Source organism: Anguilla anguilla, chromosome 2 (assembly GCF_013347855.1).
Source record: "Anguilla anguilla isolate fAngAng1 chromosome 2, fAngAng1.pri, whole genome shotgun sequence".
Lineage (NCBI taxonomy): Eukaryota > Metazoa > Chordata > Actinopteri > Anguilliformes > Anguillidae > Anguilla > Anguilla anguilla.
Window position 1 is genome coordinate 34,017,774 of NC_049202.1, and position 20,650 is coordinate 34,038,423.

At 47.4% G+C, this 20,650-nt stretch overlaps 1 protein-coding gene across 1 annotated transcript; it reads left to right on the plus strand.

The window, feature by feature from the left end:
- The first annotated feature begins 1,617 nt into the window (after positions 1 to 1,617).
- Positions 1,618 to 19,771, plus strand: LOC118221026 (26S proteasome non-ATPase regulatory subunit 3). Its single transcript, XM_035405596.1, has 12 exons — positions 1,618 to 1,941; positions 2,584 to 2,774; positions 4,198 to 4,335; positions 4,808 to 4,944; positions 5,634 to 5,824; positions 9,649 to 9,752; positions 13,454 to 13,568; positions 14,275 to 14,394; positions 15,776 to 15,879; positions 16,856 to 17,011; positions 17,200 to 17,250; positions 18,744 to 19,771. The coding sequence occupies exons 1-12, from the start codon at positions 1,785 to 1,787 to the stop codon at positions 18,819 to 18,821; spliced, it is 1,542 nt and encodes a 513-aa protein (XP_035261487.1). The 5' UTR covers positions 1,618 to 1,784; the 3' UTR covers positions 18,822 to 19,771.
- Positions 19,772 to 20,650: the final 879 nt, after the last annotated feature.

The window sequence follows — 20,650 nt, forward strand, 5'->3', positions numbered from 1 at the left end:
GGTCATGAGGTAGGGGGCAGATTCTTTTTTTTGGCTGGGCAGAGGGGAAGAGAGAGTGATGAATTCCTCACCTTTTGTCACCTTGCGTTGCAACCCTACCCCACCCCCTCCATCCTCTACCACTCTTGATTCTGCACTACTGAGAAGAGTGATGAGAAAAATCTAAGGCCACTGCTCAACTCCTCCTTAATCCTTCTGAAGACTTTGAAGAGAGAGAAAGGACTCTTGCCAACTCTGTAGGCTCGTGTTGCTTTTGTATTTCATACTACATTTCAGACGCAAAAATTGCTTGTGCAGACTCACCTGCATACATTTGTTTTCTATAAGGGCTTCCTTTGACTAATATTGTCCACAACAATTGACACTGGTCACAAAAAAGGACAAAGCTACATGACTGAAGTTGGGGGAGGTTTTCAGCTGGAAAAGGCAGTAGGAGATGCCAGGGACATGCTCACTTTCAAACAGGCAGTGCCAGCCAATGGACAGCAGGGTGCTGATAGTCGGCTACTGCAGGCATGAAGCCACCTCCCACACTCTCTTCCCACACGCAAATACACGCGCACACAAACACACACACGCTACAAATTCCATTTTGCTGGTCCCCTGGAGGGTAAAAGAGGCCCCGTGTGTTAGACTTCTTTATAGCAGACTTCCCAGAACCCCACGATAGAGGGGGACGTCAAAGCTCGGGACTGTCTTCTCCTCACACAGGGAGCATTGATCTGTTACTTCCAACCCCCTGCTCACAACTACACATGCCAGCACTCCCCTTGTCTCCATGGAAACCACTTTTTCCTCTCCCCTGACCCCCCTTCATTTCCCTTCTTCCTTTGAAGACTAACTATGGTGACCTGATTACATAACATATTTCACTTTACCCTGCTTGAGTATGATGTAATTGCTTGAGATGTGTTGCATGGACATGTTACTGCAGTGCTCCTTGCATCCAGATCCCTGGGTTGAGCAAAGGTTCAAGACAAGCATGATGCACCCTACCAGTGATAGTTTCTAAATTATACACAAATGCTGAAAGTTGGTTTCCCTGTGTGGGATAACTGCATCCTAATTCATTGTTCATTGAGGCAAGAGTTAAATATATTGTAAAATAATTTAATAAACATACATTGAAACTCATTTTAAAATGAATTTACATATGCCCCTAAAAGACAACCATCATATTCATTAAACTGCGATCTGAGAAGGATGGTTAAACATTTACAAAAATTTAAATAGTTAATATTTGGCTGTATACCGAGACAGCATATTTATTACTTTCTGCATAATTAAAAATAGGTAATTCGTTATTTAAATAAAATTAACATTGTTCATTCTTTTGTAATGCATTTCAATGTGGAATGTATTATGTAATGTATTGTGGATACTATAACAAATAATACATAAAAATATATAACAAAACAGGTTAATATAAATATGAATCATACTTATGTAGAAAAACCCGTTAGTATGTCCTTGTGATAATGATGACTATTGTTATTATTACTCGTTTTTTAAAAGGTTTATTATTGTTTGCAAATTAGCGATTCCTGATCTAATGTAACGTGGTGGTTATACCTTGCTCTGCGATCCTCCAGTCTTGCCTAACTCTACTAGTTCTGCCTTATCCCCACAATCCTTTGCGGTCCATCCGGAGTTGCCAGTCATTCTGCTCGCAACGGAATTTAGCTGGGTAGCTAGCTGCATTGATAATAATAGAGGTGCCCAATCACATGTAACATTTATAAATTAATAATAAGTTAAACAGTGCCTTTCGCAGTATTGACGAAATGAAAGAAACCACATCGAAACGGCGAGAGAAGCCCCGGGACAAAGCCGAGAAGAAACCTGAGCCAGGCCCCGAGCCTCAGGATGTGGAGATGCCGGAGGAAGATGCTGCAGCCGCCGGGAAGCCTCATAAGGAGTTGGACACGCTCACGCTTGAAGGTAAGACGAAAGCCAGAGCTGAAGCCTGGATGGACGGATATCACATTAACGTAACATTTATTCAAAAGACTGCAGTGTCAGTGCATTCCCCGTTCATTTCACCCAGGCCTGTGTCTGTCAACACAAAAGCGGTGATGCATCAAAACAGTGCCCAGGCTTTCTATGGCTACACTAGCTGGTATAGCTGTGTAGCGAAGGGCTGACTCATGCTAGGTTTGTATTAACTCCTCTTTAGTTCCCTGCATTAAGTGTGATTAAAAGCAGATGGTTTCAGTTAATGCATATTGGATGAAATTGAGAGCTAATTGTTTGTAATGTAATTCTAGTTCTCCCTTGTCCTATAATCCGTTGTATTTTGTTTATTGAGACTTCTTTAAATCATTTATCATTCCCCCAAAAAGTAATTTAGTGGATTACGTTATTACATACCTATTTAAAGCCACAGAAATCTTGGTGTAATAAGTTTGATTTATGAAAATGTGTGTTCATCTGTATGTTCAGCTGTAACTTAAATAAACAGGAGTAATTTCAGACAGATGGAAAAGGGGAGAGAATTTGATTCTCCTGGCCGCACTGTTTTCATTGGTTGCCCTGTGGCTGTGCTTTTGCGTCCTCTCTCCCTTACCTGTCGCCGTGACGCAGACATTAAAGAGCACGTGAAGCAGATCGAGAAGGCCGTGTCCGGGAAGGAGCCTCGCTTCGTGCTGCGCGCCTTGCGGGCCCTGCCCTCCACCAGCCGCAGGCTCAACCCCAACGTCCTGCACAAGGCCGTCTCCGGCTTCTACACCTCCAACGCCTCCGGCAAGGAGTTCCTGCTCGGCTTCCTGGAGGAGGTGAGGCCCCTCTTCCCGCCCTTTCCCTCACGGTGGAGTTGCGTGACGTGACTGGCGTCCTAGGGATGGGCAGCGCGAAGGTAGTGCGATTGCATTTGTGTTTTAACAGCAGAGCATGAAGGCAAAGTTGCATAGGATTCAATGGTAATGAGTTCTGGCTTGATGGGTTTAGCTGCTCTGAAGCACCTGCTCTTGCACGCCTCTGACATCTCACTTACTTTTATTTACATGACATTGCATTTATTTGGCAGACACTTTTATCCAAAGCGACGTACAATAAGTGCATACTGAAGGTCATTGGAACTAGTACAAGACACAGGTCCAACAAGGTACTATACTCATTATGTAACAGTTATCCATAGCCATGAACACATTAAGTCCAGTAGGCATAGGCTAGGTCACAAAGTTATGGTAAGTCAAACTAGGATGCAAGACGACGAGCTACAACATCAAGATAACATTAAGTGCTGAATGGAGGAACAAGTGTAACATGAAACTGCTACAGGAGCATATTAGAAGGATTCAAGTGATAAGAATGATGTTAGATTAGTGATAGTTAGTCCTGGTACAGTCTGAAGAGATGCGTCTTCAGACCACAGCGGAAGATGGGCAATGACCCAGTGGTTCTTAGAGGAACGGGGAGTTCGTTCCACCACTGGGGAGCTAGGGTGGAGAGGCTCCATGTTTGGGACGAGCGATTTATAGTAAGTAGTTCCCTGTTAGAATTGGGTTCAGCAGGGCTGCTTGTTGCTCATCCTGCCACGGCTCTCTTTCAGTGCACGGATGGTGTGAAACCCAGACCGTGTCTGTGCCCACTGCCCACTGTGGCTAGCAGCACCGCGGGCCCAATGGACAGTTAGCTGTAGCATCACCCGGGGGTGGGGGGGGGTTTTCAGCTGGCTGGGTTAGAAGTGTCTCATTATGTATCACCGACCCCCCACTGGTTAATGAGACCACTCCAAGTCCGCTCGTTGGGTTGCACACAGAGCGTTTTCTTCTCTGTGCCGGCCTCACTGCTGCTGAACTGCGGAGGGTGACATCACAAGCTTTGGACGAGGGCACATGCTTGTCTGCGCTCACCTGAGTCGACAGGGGAGGTTGCGGCAATGAGTGCTGAAAAATACAATTTGCCATTCCAAGTTGGACAGAAAAATGAGAAAAAAAATCTATATAGAAATCAGTTCAGCCTCACTGGCTCAGTCATTGTTCTTTTAGTTTCGGTTTCTTTTCAGTTCTTTAAGTTTTCAGATTGGAAGTAGACCTTTAGTATAGAATTTTGCATAGACCCTTCGGTTTTTTTTTAGCCCTATAGTACAGCTGGAAGTCTTCAAACCTTCAACCAATCAGTGATGAGATGACTGCTTTTTAGTCAGAAATCATTAACGTGGTTGTTTCTCTTGTATGCTTTGCATCCTACCTTCAGCCAATGGACATGGAGGGTGATGTCCAGTTCCGGCCGAGGACGGGTAAGGCAGCTGCCACGCCCCTGCTGCCTGAGGTAGAGGCCTACCTGCAGCTCCTCGTGGTGGTTTACCTCACAAACAACAAGCGCTACGCAGAGGTGAGGGTCCGCGCTTTGTTTTCTGATCGAAAATGCCACCGCGCTGTTTGTTGTGTACGCTAAGGTCTCATGGAGCGAATGGCTGTTAACGCGGTATTGTGTTCCGATGTGAAATAGCGGGTGTAGCCACGCAGTCCTGCAGCCCTGGAATGCTGCTGGAATTAGTGTCGTCTTCATCTGGTCTGGTCATGCTGCACCAGAATGCTACTTCCTGTCAAAATAAGAAATTAATTTAAACGGTCAAAGTAAGGATTTGGCTATAATCTGTCCAGGTCAGCATTTCAGTCGATGTGGAGGTGAGGTGAAGCAAAAACCAGCTGATGTTTTCACCCTCAGAATGTTTTATAGTGATCCCATGAATGAGTGCTGTGTGAACACTGTGATGTGTGTGAATGTCAGATGCACGTGCCGTGTTTATGGGTATGTTTTTTGCGACCCTCCTTCCATCGTGCCCCCTCTGCTCCCCCCGCAGGCTCAGAAGGTGTCAGACGACCTCCTGCAGAAGATCAGCTCTCAGAACCGCAGGGCTCTGGACCTGGTGGCCGCCAAGTGCTACTACTACCACTCCAGAGTCTACGAGTTCCTCAACCAGCTGGATGTAGTGCGCAGGTGAGGCATCCCCCCCACACACACACACATGTGCACACACACACGCACGCACACACACACTCAACACACACGCGCACGCACACACACACAGATCTCACTGGACAGGCAATACCTCTCCTGTTCATCTCCCAGGTTGTCTGTTACCATAAGGTGTGTGTCTGTTAGGCCTGTTGCGTCAGTAGTCTGTGCCTCCTGATTGGACAGAAAAGTGTAAAGCTATGGGTCAGACATGAAAATATAATATCCATTTCAAACTGGAAGAAAACATAAAAACGCAGTAAAAAAAAAAAAAAAAAAGATGGAGAACAAGACAATTACAATTAAATGAAATTAAAGAATGTTGAGAGATTCCAAACCAAGCCTGGGGTTGAATTGACATTTGAAAAGTAAGGCTGTTTGTTGCTGGAACCGAGACTTGGATAAGTGGATCACATATTTTTTTCCCTCCCTGTAATGGTGAGTGAAAAATATATCCTAGAATATATTCAGCATACATAAAACAACACGTTGCTTGAGCAGTTTTGTCACCACCATTTACAGTGCTTTGCATGCGAGAATTTGCTCCATCTCTACCGATTCTTTCTGACGGGCATCCTCGCTTAGAAGCGTGGCCAGGCCGGGAATTTCATTGGCTGTTTGGAATGTGACTTGTTTGGTTTCGCTAAGCCCCTCCCCCTTTCATTCATCAGCTTCCTTCACGCCCGCCTCCGCACCGCCACGCTTCGCCACGACGCGGACGGCCAGGCCACGCTGCTCAACCTGCTGCTGCGCAACTACCTGCAGTACAACCTGTACGACCAGGCCGAGAAGCTGGTGTCCAAGTCCGTCTTCCCCGAGCAGGCCAACAACAACGAGTGGGCCCGCTACCTCTACTACACAGGTCAGTGAGCCAGCCCGCTACCTCTACTACACAGGTCAGTGAGCCAGCCCGCTACCTCTACTACACAGGTCAGTGAGTCAGCCCGCTACCTCTACTACACAGGTCAGTGAGCCAGCCCGCTACCTCTACTACACAGGTCAGTGAGCCAGCCCGCTACCTCTACTACACAGGTCAGTGAGTCAGCCCGCTACCTCTACTACACAGGTCAGTGAGCCAGCCCGCTACCTCTACTACACAGGTCAGTGAGCCAGCCCGCTACCTCTACTACACAGGTCAGTGACTCAGCCCGCTACCTCTACTACACAGGTCAGTGAGCCAGCCGCTACCTCTACTACACAGGTCAGTGAGTCAGCCGCTACCTCTACTACACAGGTCAGTGAGTCAGCCGCTACCTCTACTACACAGGTCAGTGAGTCACCCGCTACCTCTACTACACAGGTCAGTGAGCCAGCCCGCTACCTCTACTACACAGGTCAGTGAGTCAGCCCGCTACCTCTACTACACAGGTCAGTGAGCCAGCCGCTACCTCTACTACACAGGTCAGTGAGCCAGCCCGCTACCTCTACTACACAGGTCAGTGAGTCAGCCCGCTACCTCTACTACACAGGTCAGTGAGTCAGCCCGCTACCTCTACTACACAGGTCAGTGAGTCAGCCGCTACCTCTACTACACAGGTCAGTGAGTCAGCCCGCTACCTCTACTACACAGGTCAGTGAGCCAGCCCGCTACCTCTACTACACAGGTCAGTGAGCCAGCCCGCTACCTCTACTACACAGGTCAGTGAGCCAGCCCGCTACCTCTACTACACAGGTCAGTGAGCCAGCCCGCTACCTCTACTACACAGGTCAGTGACTCAGCCGCTACCTCTACTACACAGGTCAGTGAGTCAGCCCGCTACCTCTACTACACAGGTCAGTGAGTCAGCCCGCTACCTCTACTACACAGGTCAGTGAGCCAGCCCGCTACCTCTACTACACAGGTCAGTGAGCCAGCCCGCTACCTCTACTACACAGGTCAGTGAGTCAGCCCGCTACCTCTACTACACAGGTCAGTGAGTCAGCCCGCTACCTCTACTACACAGGTCAGTGAGCCAGCCCGCTACCTCTACTACACAGGTCAGTGAGCCAGCCCGCTACCTCTACTACACAGGTCAGTGAGCCAGCCCGCTACCTCTACTACACAGGTCAGTGAGTCAGCCGCTACCTCTACTACACAGGTCAGTGAGCCAGCCCGCTACCTCTACTACACAGGTCAGTGAGTCAGCCCGCTACCTCTACTACACAGGTCAGTGAGTCAGCCCGCTACCTCTACTACACAGGTCAGTGAGCCAGCCCGCTACCTCTACTACACAGGTCAGTGAGTCAGCCCGCTACCTCTACTACACAGGTCAGTGAGTCAGCCCGCTACCTCTACTACACAGGTCAGTGAGCCAGCCCGCTACCTCTACTACACAGGTCAGTGACTCAGCCGCTAGCTCTACTACACAGGTCAGTGAGTCAGCCCGCTACCTCTACTACACAGGTCAGTGAGCCAGCCCGCTACCTCTACTACACAGGTCAGTGAGCCAGCCCGCTACCTCTACTACACAGGTCAGTGAGTCAGCCCGCTACCTCTACTACACAGGTCAGTGAGCCAGCCCGCTACCTCTACTACACAGGTCAGTGAGTCAGCCCGCTACCTCTACTACACAGGTCAGTGAGTCAGCCCGCTACCTCTACTACACAGGTCAGTGAGTCAGCCCGCTACCTCTACTACACAGGTCAGTGAGCCAGCCCGCTACCTCTACTACACAGGTCAGTGAGCCAGCCCGCTACCTCTACTACACAGGTCAGTGAGTCAGCCGCTACCTCTACTACACAGGTCAGTGACTCAGCCGCTAGCTCTACTACACAGGTCAGTGAGTCAGCCGCTACCTCTACTACACAGGTCAGTGAGTCAGCCCGCTACCTCTACTACACAGGTCAGTGAGCCAGCCCGCTACCTCTACTACACAGGTCAGTGAGTCAGCCCGCTACCTCTACTACACAGGTCAGTGAGCCAGCCCGCTACCTCTACTACACAGGTCAGTGAGTCAGCCCGCTGCCTCTACTACACAGGTCAGTGAGTCAGCCCGCTACCTCTACTACACAGGTCAGTGAGCCAGCCCGCTACCTCTACTACACAGGTCAGTGAGTCAGCCCGCTACCTCTACTACACAGGTCAGTGAGCCAGCCCGCTACCTCTACTACACAGGTCAGTGAGTCAGCCCGCTACCTCTACTACACAGGTCAGTGAGCCAGCCCGCTACCTCTACTACACAGGTTAGTGAGCCAGCCCGCTATCTCTACTACACAGGTCAGTGAGCCAGCCCGCTACCTCTACTACACAGGTCAGTGAGTCAGCCGCTACCTCTACTACACAGGTCAGTGAGTCAGCCCGCTACCTCTACTACACAGGTCAGTGAGCCAGCCCGCTACCTCTACTACACAGGTCAGTGAGCCAGCCCGCTACCTCTACTACACAGGTCAGTGAGTCAGCCGCTACCTCTACTACACAGGTCAGTGAGTCAGCCCGCTACCTCTGCTACACAGGTCAGTGAGTCTGGCAGTGAGCAGTAGTGGTCAGTGACTCAGCCGCTATCTCTACTACACAGGTCAGTGAGCCAGCCCGCTACCTCTGTGTGTGTATGTTGAGGCACCCTGATGCGCTGTGTGTGTATGTTGAGGCGCACTGATGCGCTGTGTGTGTATGTTGAGGCACACGGTGACACGCTGTGTGTGTATGTTGAGGCACACTAATGCGCTGTGTGTGTATGTTGAGGCACATTCTGATGCGCTGTGTGTGTATGTGGAGGCACACACTAATGCGCTGTGTGTGTATGTTGAGGCACATTCTAATGCGCTGTGTGTGTATGTTGAGGCACACACTAATGCGCTGTGTGTGTATGTTGAGGCACACTCTGATGTAGTTGTAGTTGACGGTGCACTCGGTAATGAGCTGTTTGTGTGTGTGTAGGAGAGAAGAACACAGGTGTAGCTGACGGTGCGCACGCTAATGCGCTCTGTGTGTATGTAGGAGAGAGGCATACAGGTGTAGCTGACGGTGCACACGCTAATGTACTGTGTGTGTATGCGGAGGCACTTAGTAATGCGCTGTGTGTGTATGTTGAGGCACACTAATGCGCTGTGTGTGTATGTTGAGGCACACTAATGCGCTGTGTGTGTATGTTGAGGCACACTCTGATGTGCTGTGTGTGTATGTAGAGGCACACGGTGACGCGCTGTGTGTGTGTTGAGGCACACGGTGACTCGCTGTGTGTGTATGTTGAGGCACACTCTGATGCGCTGTGTGTGTATGTTGAGGCACTTGGTGACACGCTGTGTGTGTGTGTTGAGGCACACAGTAATGTGCTGTGTGTGTATGTGGAGGCACACGGTGACTCGCTGTGTGTGTATGTTGAGGCACACTAATGCGCTGTGTGTGTATGTTGAGGCACACTCTGATGCGCTGTGTGTGTATGTTGAGGCACACTAATGCGCTGTGTGTGTATGTTGAGGCACTCGGTGACGCGCTCTGTGTGTATGTTGAGGCGTACAGTAATGTGCTGTGTGTGTATGTAGGAGAGAGGCATACAGGTGTAGCTGACGGTGCACACGCTAATGCGCTGTGTGTGTATGTTGAGGCACACGGTGACACGCTGTGTGTGTATGTAGGAGAGAGGCATACAGGTGTAGCTGACGGTGCACACGCTAATGCGCTGTGTGTGTATGTTGAGGCACACGGTGACGCGCTGTGTGTGTATGTTGAGGCACTCGGTGACGCGCTCTCTGCTCCCCCTGCTGCAGGTCGCATTAAGGCCATCCAGCTGGAGTACACTGAGGCCCGGAGGACGCTCACCAACGCCCTGAGGAAGGCCCCCCAGAACACCGCCGTGGGCTTCAAACAGACGGTCAGCACACCCGAGCCAGAGAGCTAAACACACACACACACGCGACACGTTGCCATGGCAACTCTTTCTCTCCCCCTCCACCCAGATTATTGGTCATTTTAGATGAACACACGGCAGTCATGAAACAATTAATCCAGTCTTTTGTGCAAAGAGGTTAGTGTCATCAGTTGTGATTATGATAATTGTAGTGGAAATCTCTCTTTAGCATGAAGGAAGAGAGACCGTTTTCTTGTATTTGAAAATTATTTCATGATTAACTAACCAGGGAAAAAGTCTAATACGCTCACATGGACAAGTCACAGTAATTCCAAAGCACGAATGAGAGAACACACAATATATAGTCAACAAATCTTGGACCTTGCTCTTGTGAGGGTTTCTTATTGGTTACCAGTAGGTGTAAGAAAAATATTCGTCATTACATATACACAACAGTAGTTCACACAAGGGCCCTTGCAACCCATATTAGCTTTGTTAGCTTACAGATATTGGCTTTTTTAGGTGTTTTCGACTTTAATTGTGGTTATCACTCTGAGTTCCCCCTTTTTTCCGTAAGCGCTTGCACAAACTAGAGCAGAGGTTATTTGACTCAGCTTACTTCAGCGGCACACAAACAATGCCGTGATTATAATGTAAAATTGTGAATTTCCCCCTACGGTAATCACCCCTCCTCATCTTTGCAGTAAATCGTCAGGATTAACTGTTTTACTTTGCATGCAGAATTGTCTTTTCAGGCAGCCTAAGAGCAATTAAAAGTCACACAGTTGTGATACATCAATGGTAAATGGTAAATGGACTGCATTTATATAGCGCTTTTATCCAAAGCGCTTTACAATTGATGCCTCTCATTCGCCAGAGCAGTTAGGGGTGAGGGGTTAGGTGTCTTGCTCAAGGACACTTCGACATGCCCAGGGCGGGGTTTGAACCGGCAACCCTCCGACTGCCAGACAACCGGTCTTACCTCCTGAGCTACGTCGCCCCCATCAGTTTTGGAAAGGAGGTCCATTGGTTTCATCAAGGTCCATCGGATTAACACCATACTTAGTTGACACAATGCAGTATGAGGACAAAACAGCGTATAAATGTGATAAAACTTTTATTTCATAGGGAAGATGCAAACTCAAAAATATAATGAGGTGCTGACTAACAGAGATCAATCATAACAAGCCCGAATCCGTCCAGACCCACGGCGCTAACTAGGTTAACTAAAGTAGGCGAAGCGCTAACATGTTAGGGTTAGCTAAAGTAACGTTAGGCGATAAAGCTGTGCTTAAAAATGCTGTGCCGTTCGAAACGCTAACATGTTAGGGTTAGCTAAAGTAACGTTAGGCGATAAAGCTGTGCTTAAAAATGTCGTGCCGTTCGAAGTGGTGATTTTTGGAGCACCACCACCTGCGCATGCGTCCTACTGAACGAAGCACCACCCGCGCATGCGTCCTACAAAACGTCCCTCTTAGGTCGTCCGTGAGTGAGTGAGTGAGTGAGTGACCACAATTTGCCACGCATAGCCCACGGCGGCAGTCCTGCCTGCCCGCCGTGGGAAAAACAGAAAGATATAGTTGCGAATCTCTGCACACCATTTCTACGTTTCAGCCCGCGCTGTCTTCTTCAGGGTCACACTACACCCCGATGAAGACACTGCGTTTGAAAAGTTTTTTTGTTTTGTAATGCTTTTTGCGAGAGGTAATTAGCCGCCGTCACCTCCGTCCTGGCCTCCTGCCGCGGCGTCATCCAGTCACCCTGGGGACCGACTTTAAATTCCCGCACGCGGTTTGCTGCAGTCAGGCGGCCGTACGTCCGCGCGCCACAGGACGCTCAGGATTTCTGTTCCGCTGTACCCCGTTTTTGGACATTGAACATTCTTCCTGATTATCTCATTACATTACATTACATTACAGGCATTTAGCAGACGCTCTTATCCAGAGCAACGTACAACAGGTGCATCAGTTCAAGGTGCAGAGGTGCAGAAAAAACACACTAGAGTGAAGTAAAGATCGTCGTGCCAGAAGTGACCACATAGATCAGGACTCCAACCCTGTAGAGTAACCTGTTCAGCAAACAAACAAACAAACAATCCTGCCAAGTACAAAGCTAGCACTGAAATCACATTTGCCTAATCAGAATCTTGCTCTCTGTCCTTCAACCGCCTTCAGGCGTCTAAAGATATTCCAAAATGGCTGCCAGTTTGGGGGCTAACATTTTATCTGATTATATGGTAGGACACGAATGAAAAGAAAATCCGAGTTAATTCGTAGCACCTACACAGAATGCAAAGAATACAAATTGAGTACAATTTTGTCCCAAATATGAATAATATGACAGTAGTACATATGACAATTAGATCAAAAATCTTTGAAGTGTAAAAGGTGGTCATTTTAGATGATCATCGATCATTTATTTCTCAATAAATATTTGGTATCTGTTCTAGCTTCAGTTTTAGTCTTTACAGAGAGGTAAGGAATATGTTTATTACAAAAGAAGGGAGTCTGAGGAACATGCTGTACCTGACTGCCTGGTCCATTAGCTGTGGAATGACTCCACTCTTTAGACCCTTTGACCCGTTTTTGTCTTATTATTCAAATCATTGCTTTTGTATGTAGCACTTCTTTTTTCATATTGGGTAGCAACTGATCTGAATTTACATGACCACAATGGCAATATAAAACGGTTTGAGATTTTCCCTGTAAAGTTAGAAACAGTCAATGAAAATGTATTTGTTATTATTATCATAAGGCCATTATTATTATAATCACACATTGTATAGACCATGTATTCAGGGTCAGCTTGCGAAGGCTACCCTGCACGGCTCTTAAAAGCCTCGCACGACTCTGTTTCTATGAGATGAGGCCTTGAGAGAAGTGCGGCATTGTGGGAGCGCGGAGGCCGCCTCGGCGAGGGCGACGGCGCGGAGGTCCTTGATGCCGCGCGCGCACAAACGGCGGGATTCGTCAGCACCGGGCGAAGCGGCGCTAAGAGGAACAAAAAGACGAGCCGCGAGCTCCGCCCGGCGCCGGGGCCCGAACGGCAGCGCGGGGAGAGGCTCCGCCCACACGGTGCTCTGTCCCCGCTCCACACCGCGATCTCAACAGCTTAGAATCGCGGGGTTCCTTCCGTCTGACATTTAAATCAGACGGTTACGGCTGGAACGCTTTTGTGTCCATTTTCCTATACGGACTGAACACCAAATTATTATTATTTTTTTTTAAACGCTTTTAATTTGAGTACTGAAACTTTTCAGTGAAAGTCTAGTTGAAACTTGGCGTTTTTGGCATCGATGATTTGATGCGCGGTTAAGATTTTTAGGGATTGTTTTACGTTGTGTTTACGTTGATTTATATAGTTTGCTTTGTGTATGTATGCAACTTGAATATTTATGTTGCCAATTTTGTGTGATTCCCATCTACTGAACATTAAAACAAAAGTTGATGCAACACAAAGTCGTGCCATGTTAAAAATTCAGCAGTTTGATACTGTAGCTCAAAGCTGTGCTGTCTGTGGGTAGAACCTTCCGGAAAGACTTGCTGTGCTCACCTCTGAAAAGCCTCTCGCCCTGTTGTGCACGTTCACGTTGAACGGGACGGGGCCCCCGGCCCCGCAGTGCGGCCCCTGGGGTCCGGCGCTTCGCTCACGGCCCTCCGTGGCACCACGGGCAGGCATAGCGGCTCCCGCTCCTCACGCCCACTCTCTCTCTCTCTCTGCCGCAGGTGCACAAGCTCCTCATCGTGGTGGAGCTGCTGCTCGGGGAGATCCCGGACAGGCTGCAGTTCCGCCAGCCCTCGCTCAAGAGGTCCCTCATGCCCTACTTCCTGCTCACCCAGGGTAAGCGCGCTCTCTCGCCTGCTGCCCCTCACCCACGTTCACACCAGTACCAGCTCTTCACCTTCTCAGCCACTGCTGTTCTTCATTCTTCCTTCCTTCCTTTCTCTCCTGTTTGGACTCCAGCATGTAATACTGCAAGCCACGCTTGCCCGCTGCTAAGTCTGAGTTGCCGATGGGCTGAGCCACATCGACTGATTTTTTGAATTATGTGGGCCAATCTTAACCCGTTCTGAGAATGCTACAATCTGTAAGTCTTTTGCAGTGACAGACTCATTGAGAATATGCTTTCGTATCCTTGAACGAGGTACTTAACCTGCGTTGCTTCTGTATAAATCCAAGATGCAAATGTAAATGCTGTGTAAAAAGTTCTATCTTCAGTTAACAAGCACTTCATCTCCACTGAACACAAAATAGACTGTTATACAGGTACAGAATGTAAGGACATCCCCGAATTATTAAGCTAACAAGTTGGCACGTCCTGTGCTAACAGAGAATGGTTTGTATTGAATTCTAAAATGCTAATGCCTCGATATTGATGGCCCCAGTCCACTGGGCATACTCCACAGAAAGTGAGACTGGCATTAATCCTGCTAGCTATCCAGGCCAGCGCCCAGCTTCCAAGGCCCCCCGCCCCGGCAGCCGTCGGCGTGCCGCGTCCGCGCGTGCCCGTTAAATGTGACCGTTGTGCTGTCCCCCCCCAACGCAGCCGTACGAACAGGGAACCTCGCCAAGTTCAACCAGGCCCTGGACCAGTTCGGGGAGAAGTTCCAGACCGACGGCACCTACACGCTCATCATCCGCCTGAGACACAACGTCATCAAAACGGGTGAGCGCCCCCTGGAGAGCCTGAGCCGGGTCACCGTCACATGCTCCGCCCCGAAGAAAGACTTTCCGTGGAGTTTCCTTCTAAACACTTTACCCCACGTTCATAAACTTACAGTTGAGGCCAAAACTTTACGACATTTAAGACATTCAAAATCAATTTTTCACAACTCCACACATTTCATGTTACCATACATGTCCTGTGTTAAGTCAATCAGGGTATCTACTTTATTTCCATAAGAGGTCATTTCAAAATAATAGCTGAGAGACAGATTTATTTAAGTTTTTATGTACTTTATCAGATTTTCAGTGGGTCAAGCTGTATCGTTTGTTCAGTTTTTGCCCCAATGATATCCTTACAAATCATGTTTTAAGGTATTCGTTTATGAGAGCTGTTGTGTAGGAGGACTGGGGCTTATCCACGGTAAATACTGGTGCCATCTTGACATTGAACTGCTTTTCCAATTGAGGCTATTAGAGATGAAGAGCACTGAGGCCCTGGAAGTATAGCCAGCCAAGAAGTTAAGTACACATTCAGGAAGTCCTAGTGTTTTTCTAAAAAACTACAACTCTGGCCTCTGACATTCTTGATTAAGCTAAGTGTCATTGATGAAGCAGAGAATAATTTTGATGCTCTGGTAACTAGGTTGGGTACATGAATAAGATCGAGCTGGAGCTGCTTCACTTCAGACATTCAAGCTGAGAGAGAACGCCTGTTTTGCACTTGTGATTTATGTGTGGAAAAATACAAGTGCAGTTTCTTCTGGAAAGTTCCTGGCAGGGAGGGTTGGCGATGTCCTGCGCTTGGTTACTGAAAGATAATGGGATCTGATCTGGCTGCTTGCAAAGAAGCCTCTGTTCTCACGTAACACATTCGCCATGAAAGGATTGAAGGCTTTTAACCTGCCAAACGGCAAAGTTAGCTTAGCTCAAGTTACGATATAAACATATCATCGCTGTCTTATTGTGCGTGTATTAGGAAATGTACCCCTATAGCTTTCTTGCAAGAGGGCCACTTATCCTGTTTAAATGGAGCTTGGGTGCTGCCCTTACTTCCAGTACAGCATTGAGCATTCCAGTGGGAATGTGCTGTACTTTTTCGGCTGAAATGAACTCGTCAAGTTCATTCGCTGTCAGGTGAATAAAATAAAAATCGTGCAACAGAAACTCAGGATGTCACTACCTCATGCTGACTGCAACCAAGCAGGGTATGAACGTGGGAGGCAGCATAAGCGACTTTTTTGGCTTTGTCGTTTTTGTCGTTGTTGGCTAAAACCACTAGCTAAAAAAATGATTACAGAATCCAGATTTGGCCATTAACCGACCCAGGCAGCCGCGTAGCGAGAGAACAGCAGCTCAGATTCTCCCTCCCTCGTTCTCCACAGGTGTGCGCATGATCAGCCTGTCCTACTCCCGCATCTCTCTGGCCGACATCGCCCAGAAGCTGCAGCTGGACAGCCCTGAGGATGCCGAGTTCATCGTTGCCAAGGTAACGGACCCCCACCTCGCTGCCATGTGCTCACAGGCCCAGAGCAGTGAATAAGCTTCTCTCTCATACCTGCAGTTCTATTAGAAGCCAGAGCAGTGAATAAGGTTCTCTCTCATACCTGCAGGTGTGTTAGAAGCCAGAGCAGTGAATAAGGTTCTCTCTCATACCTGCAGTTCTATTAGAAGCCAGGCCAGTGAATAAGGTTCTCCCTCATACCTGCAGGTGTATAGGAAGCCAGAGCAGTGAATAAGGTTCTCTCTCATACCTGCAGGTGTATTAGAAGCCAGGCCAGTGAATAAGGTTCTCTCTCATACCTGCAGTTCTATTAGAAGCCAGAGCAGTGAATAAGGTTCTCTCTCATGCCTGCAGTTCTATTAGAAGCCAGAGCAGTGAATAAGGTTCTCTCTCATACCTGCAGGTGTATTAGAAGCCAGAGCAGTGAATAAGGTTCTCTCTCATACCTGCAGTTCTATTAGAAGCCAGGTCAGTGAATAAGGTTCTCTCTCATACCTGTAGGTGTATTCGAAGCCAGGCCAGTGAATAAGGTTCTCTCTCATACCTACAGGTGTATTAGAAGCCAGAGCAGTGAATATGGTTCTCTCTCATACCTGCAGTTCTATTAGAAGCCAGAGCAGTGAATAAGGTTCTCTCTCATACCTGCAGTTCTATTAGAAGCCAGGTCAGTGAATAAGGTTCTCTCTCATACCTGTAGGTGTATTCGAAGCCAGGCCAGTGAATAAGGTTCTCTCTCATACCTACAGGTGTATTAGAAGCCAGAGCAGTGAATATGGTTCTCTCTCATACCTGCAGGTGTATTAGAAGCCAGGCCAGTTAATAAGGTTCTCCCTCATACCTGCAAGGAATATAATAGGCCAAGGCAGTGAATTAAGTTCGAAACCAATCCTCAGACGGATGACTTAAGAACGCCAGGTCAGAACATGTAGACCACAAGCCCTGCCCCCTCTTCACAAACCAGGCGATCCGCGATGGAGTGATCGAGGCCAGCATCAACCACGAGAAGGGCTACGTCCAGTCCAAAGAGACCATGGACATCTACGGCACCCGAGAGCCACAGCTGGCCTTCCACCAGAGGATATCCTTCTGCCTGGACATCCACAACATGTCCGTCAAGGTAGCCCCGCCCTTCACTGGGTGATGATTTTATGAAATCTTTTTTTTTTTTTTTTTTTTTTCTTTTTGCTTGTGTGTTTCCTCCTTTCGTGTAGTTGTCGCGAGGCGTGTTCGTTTTTATTCTGTGGAAGTCCTTCAAAGCCATCGAAGGAATATTGCAACCTGTGTTCTGTCCTTCTCGTTTCACAGGCAATGCGGTTCCCGCCAAAATCGTACAACAAGGACCTGGAGTCCGCAGAGGTATGGTGGCGTTCCCCCCCCCCCCCCCGCTCAGCCCCTCTCTGTGCTTCAGACCAGCGTTTCCCAACCTTTCTCCTTCCGCGGCGCACTTTCCAAATTTACAGCATCTCGTGGCACGCCGCTCTCAAAAGCATAAAGAGTAAACGCCCTGCAGCCCCCCCTCCACGTTGATGTGACCATGCCAGCAGCAGGCCTAAATGTTCTTTCGGGGTTTTAATTAAGCGATATGCATTTTAATGACATTTATTTTGGCTTTTGTCAATGGGATTTGTTCATTGAAGTTTTTTTTTTAATTCATTTGAACATTAAGATTTTTTTTAAAGGATTTTTCACGTGGCGCACCAGAGCGCCGCGGTGGCACACCGGTTGGGAAACGCTGCCGTAGACTTACCGATCTTTCCCCTCCACAGCAGGGGCACAGAGGTGTGATTCACAGGCGTGCACACACAAGTCAGCCATTACAAATCGCTATCTATAGAACTGGGGTCGCCGACTCCCATGTGTACGATGGTTTTTGTTCCTCTCAGTTTCCTGATTAATTAAGGTAATTCAAGGTGTATTTAAGTTCCATAATAACAGCTTTAACACAATGCAGCTGTGAGTCATTTCCTTTTCCACTTTGTCTTTACCGTCATTTTCCATAAATGGTTGACGGTCCATCGTTTGTCAGTTGAAGATTCTACGCCTTTCAAAAGGAACCGTTTGCCACAGCGCATCGCGTAAAATGAAAGCGCTGGCTGTTTGAGAATGGATCTAATGGCCCTTTTTCCATGGCGCAAAACCAGTTCTGAAACCATCTGTCCTGGAACTGTCGGGCACTTCGGTAGTTCCTGGAACGCGTTCCTGTTTGTGTTAACCGAACTTGGCTTACCTCAACAATGAGAATTTGGGAGGAAGCGCCAAAAGAAAAAAATACTTGTTTTACGTAGCCTAACCTTCCCTTAATAAATAATATTTTGAGAAATTCTCTCAACTGTGGATCACTAAAATAAACCGCTTCCAAGTATGAGGGAAGTAGTAGGCGTGGTGAAATGTTACACTTTAAAAGCACCTGAGACTCAACATACCTGCCTTTTTAGCCTTATTAGCCTTATTTAGCCTTATTAGCCTTATTTAGCCTTAGCCTATTAGCCTTAGCCGTTATTTCTTTGCATACAAAAGTTTTTTTTATGTGGCAGCACTGATGTTATTGGCCATATCATGTAAATATATGCTGCTTTAAGTAAAAGCTTACTTATTAATCATCAGTTTGCCTCATTGATGGGCAAATTTGGAAAGACCACAGGGTGGCAGTCTTGTCTAAAACTTGCTTGATGTTTGCTGACCAGTTGAAAAGAGGCCGGATTTTCCTGGTCTGGAACTTCCTCTGGGCGGGGGGGGGCAAATATGACAGTGCTACAGTCGCCTTCGTATTGCCAAAAGTAAAAATAGCGGTGGGTGGTTTGTGGTTGACATGCGGCCTGCCCTGGCACTGAGCGCGCCTCGTCCCCCAGGAGCGTCGGGAGAGGGAGCAGCAGGACTTGGAGTTCGCCAAGGAGATGGCCGAGGACGACGACGACAGTTTCCCATGATCCTTTGGAGCGATGACGCCACACCTTTTCTGGGCTTCTTTTTTTTTTTTTTTTTTTTTTTTTTTTTTTAAAACAACTTCTTTTGCACTGCTTACAGGTTGCCAGAGCAGTTCAGTCGATCTTTGACTCCTTGGAATAGGTGTTTACTAGACCTGGGTGAAATACGTATTTGTTTCGGATTCAAATACTTTTATGTGCTCTATTGATCTTGCCTGGTGTATTTGAGCCTGCCAGTATGACCAGAAGGCGGGGTTTGCACTTTTTGAGAGTATTTCATTGGTTGCAATACATCAGTAAAGCATTTGAATACAAAAACAAATGCATATTTGACCCAGGTCTGGTGTTTACTGCTATCATCTGTCTAGCCGGTCTGTTCAAAGAGGCAGTTGGTAATTGATTCAGTTCAGCAGAACTGAACTCGTTTGTTTTGTCTCTATAAAACTGCATGACAAATTACATTATAAAACTGCAACAAACCAAGACGTCCAACATTTGAGTGTTCTGAGATATTCAAGATATATATTTATTGTTACAGCCACATTACAACTTAATAGTGAAACATTTGGGGAAACATTCATATTTGAGCAGTCAGATCAAGGTGTCTCACGTATACAGCTCAACTGGGATGCCGGAACGTTTGTACTGCCCGTACAATGTCCTTCCATCCAATCGTTTCCCCTTATTAAGAAGTCTTGAGCTGCTGATTTATGCGTGAATGCGGTGCCATCATGTAATCCTTAATATGACAGAACGTCCACCGTCGTCCGTTAATGAGGTTGGGTGGGTGCTGGAAAGGCAAGGTTTCTGTTAGCCAAGGGTTGTCACTGTCACACAAAACAAAAAAAAGTCACTGTCACCCTCTACCCATCCTTGTAGAATGATGCATTACTGTACCAGTCAGTGGGGAGATGGATTGTTTCAATTAAAACGTTTTCTATGTGTTATAATGACACGGTTGTTTTGTGTTGTTTGGATTCAGAAGCAGATAATGCGATAACGTTGGCTTATATAGTGCCTTCAAAAATTGTTCATACCCTTGATATAAAGATGAAAAAAAGAATGTGTGAAAGAAATGTTAGTCCTGAGCTGTATTTTAAATCTATCTGAATGGAAACAGACAAAATAGCACTCAATTTTTAAAATTTATTTCCACAAAAAAATGTTACAAATATACCCCTGTTTTCAGTTTTTTGCAAGGGGAAAAAACTTGGTTGTTTGTCTGTAGTGTCGTCTATAATGTTTTATGTGACAGGTGAACATATATTGGGGAATCTTTTAAGATCCTTTGGTCTGCACGTAGAGTGCACCCAACAGCTTGTGTGTGTGGCCAAAAACTGAAACACGGCTTTATCTGACAAAAAAACACCTGGTTTAATACGGATTATCAAACTCCAGACACTTCTTTCTGCTGATTGCCCTCAGAGGCTTTTTGAAAGAAAAACAGAAAGTGATAAATTTCATTGTCATGGTCATGTTTGTCTCACATGGAAACTTCTCTTGGAATCTGAAATTTGGGCAGTTTGATTTTTCGGTTTCAGAACAAGTAAACTTCAAAGGCACCGCGTGAGCAAATTTTGGGGCCGGTACATGCAAATTGGGGAATTTCTGACGAACCGCAATGCGTTATGCAAGTGTAAACCACTTCAATGGATTGGGATGATGATTTGCAACACCTTCTGACACCACAGATCTTTTGCATCTCCCGTGCTTTGCACAACCCGAGGGCCTGTCCCTCGTAGCTCTCAATGCGATCGCCACGTCTTTCCTTCAGACGGGTTCTCTGTTAGGGTGAATTCAATTGACAGAAACCCAAAAACCACTGGGAAAGG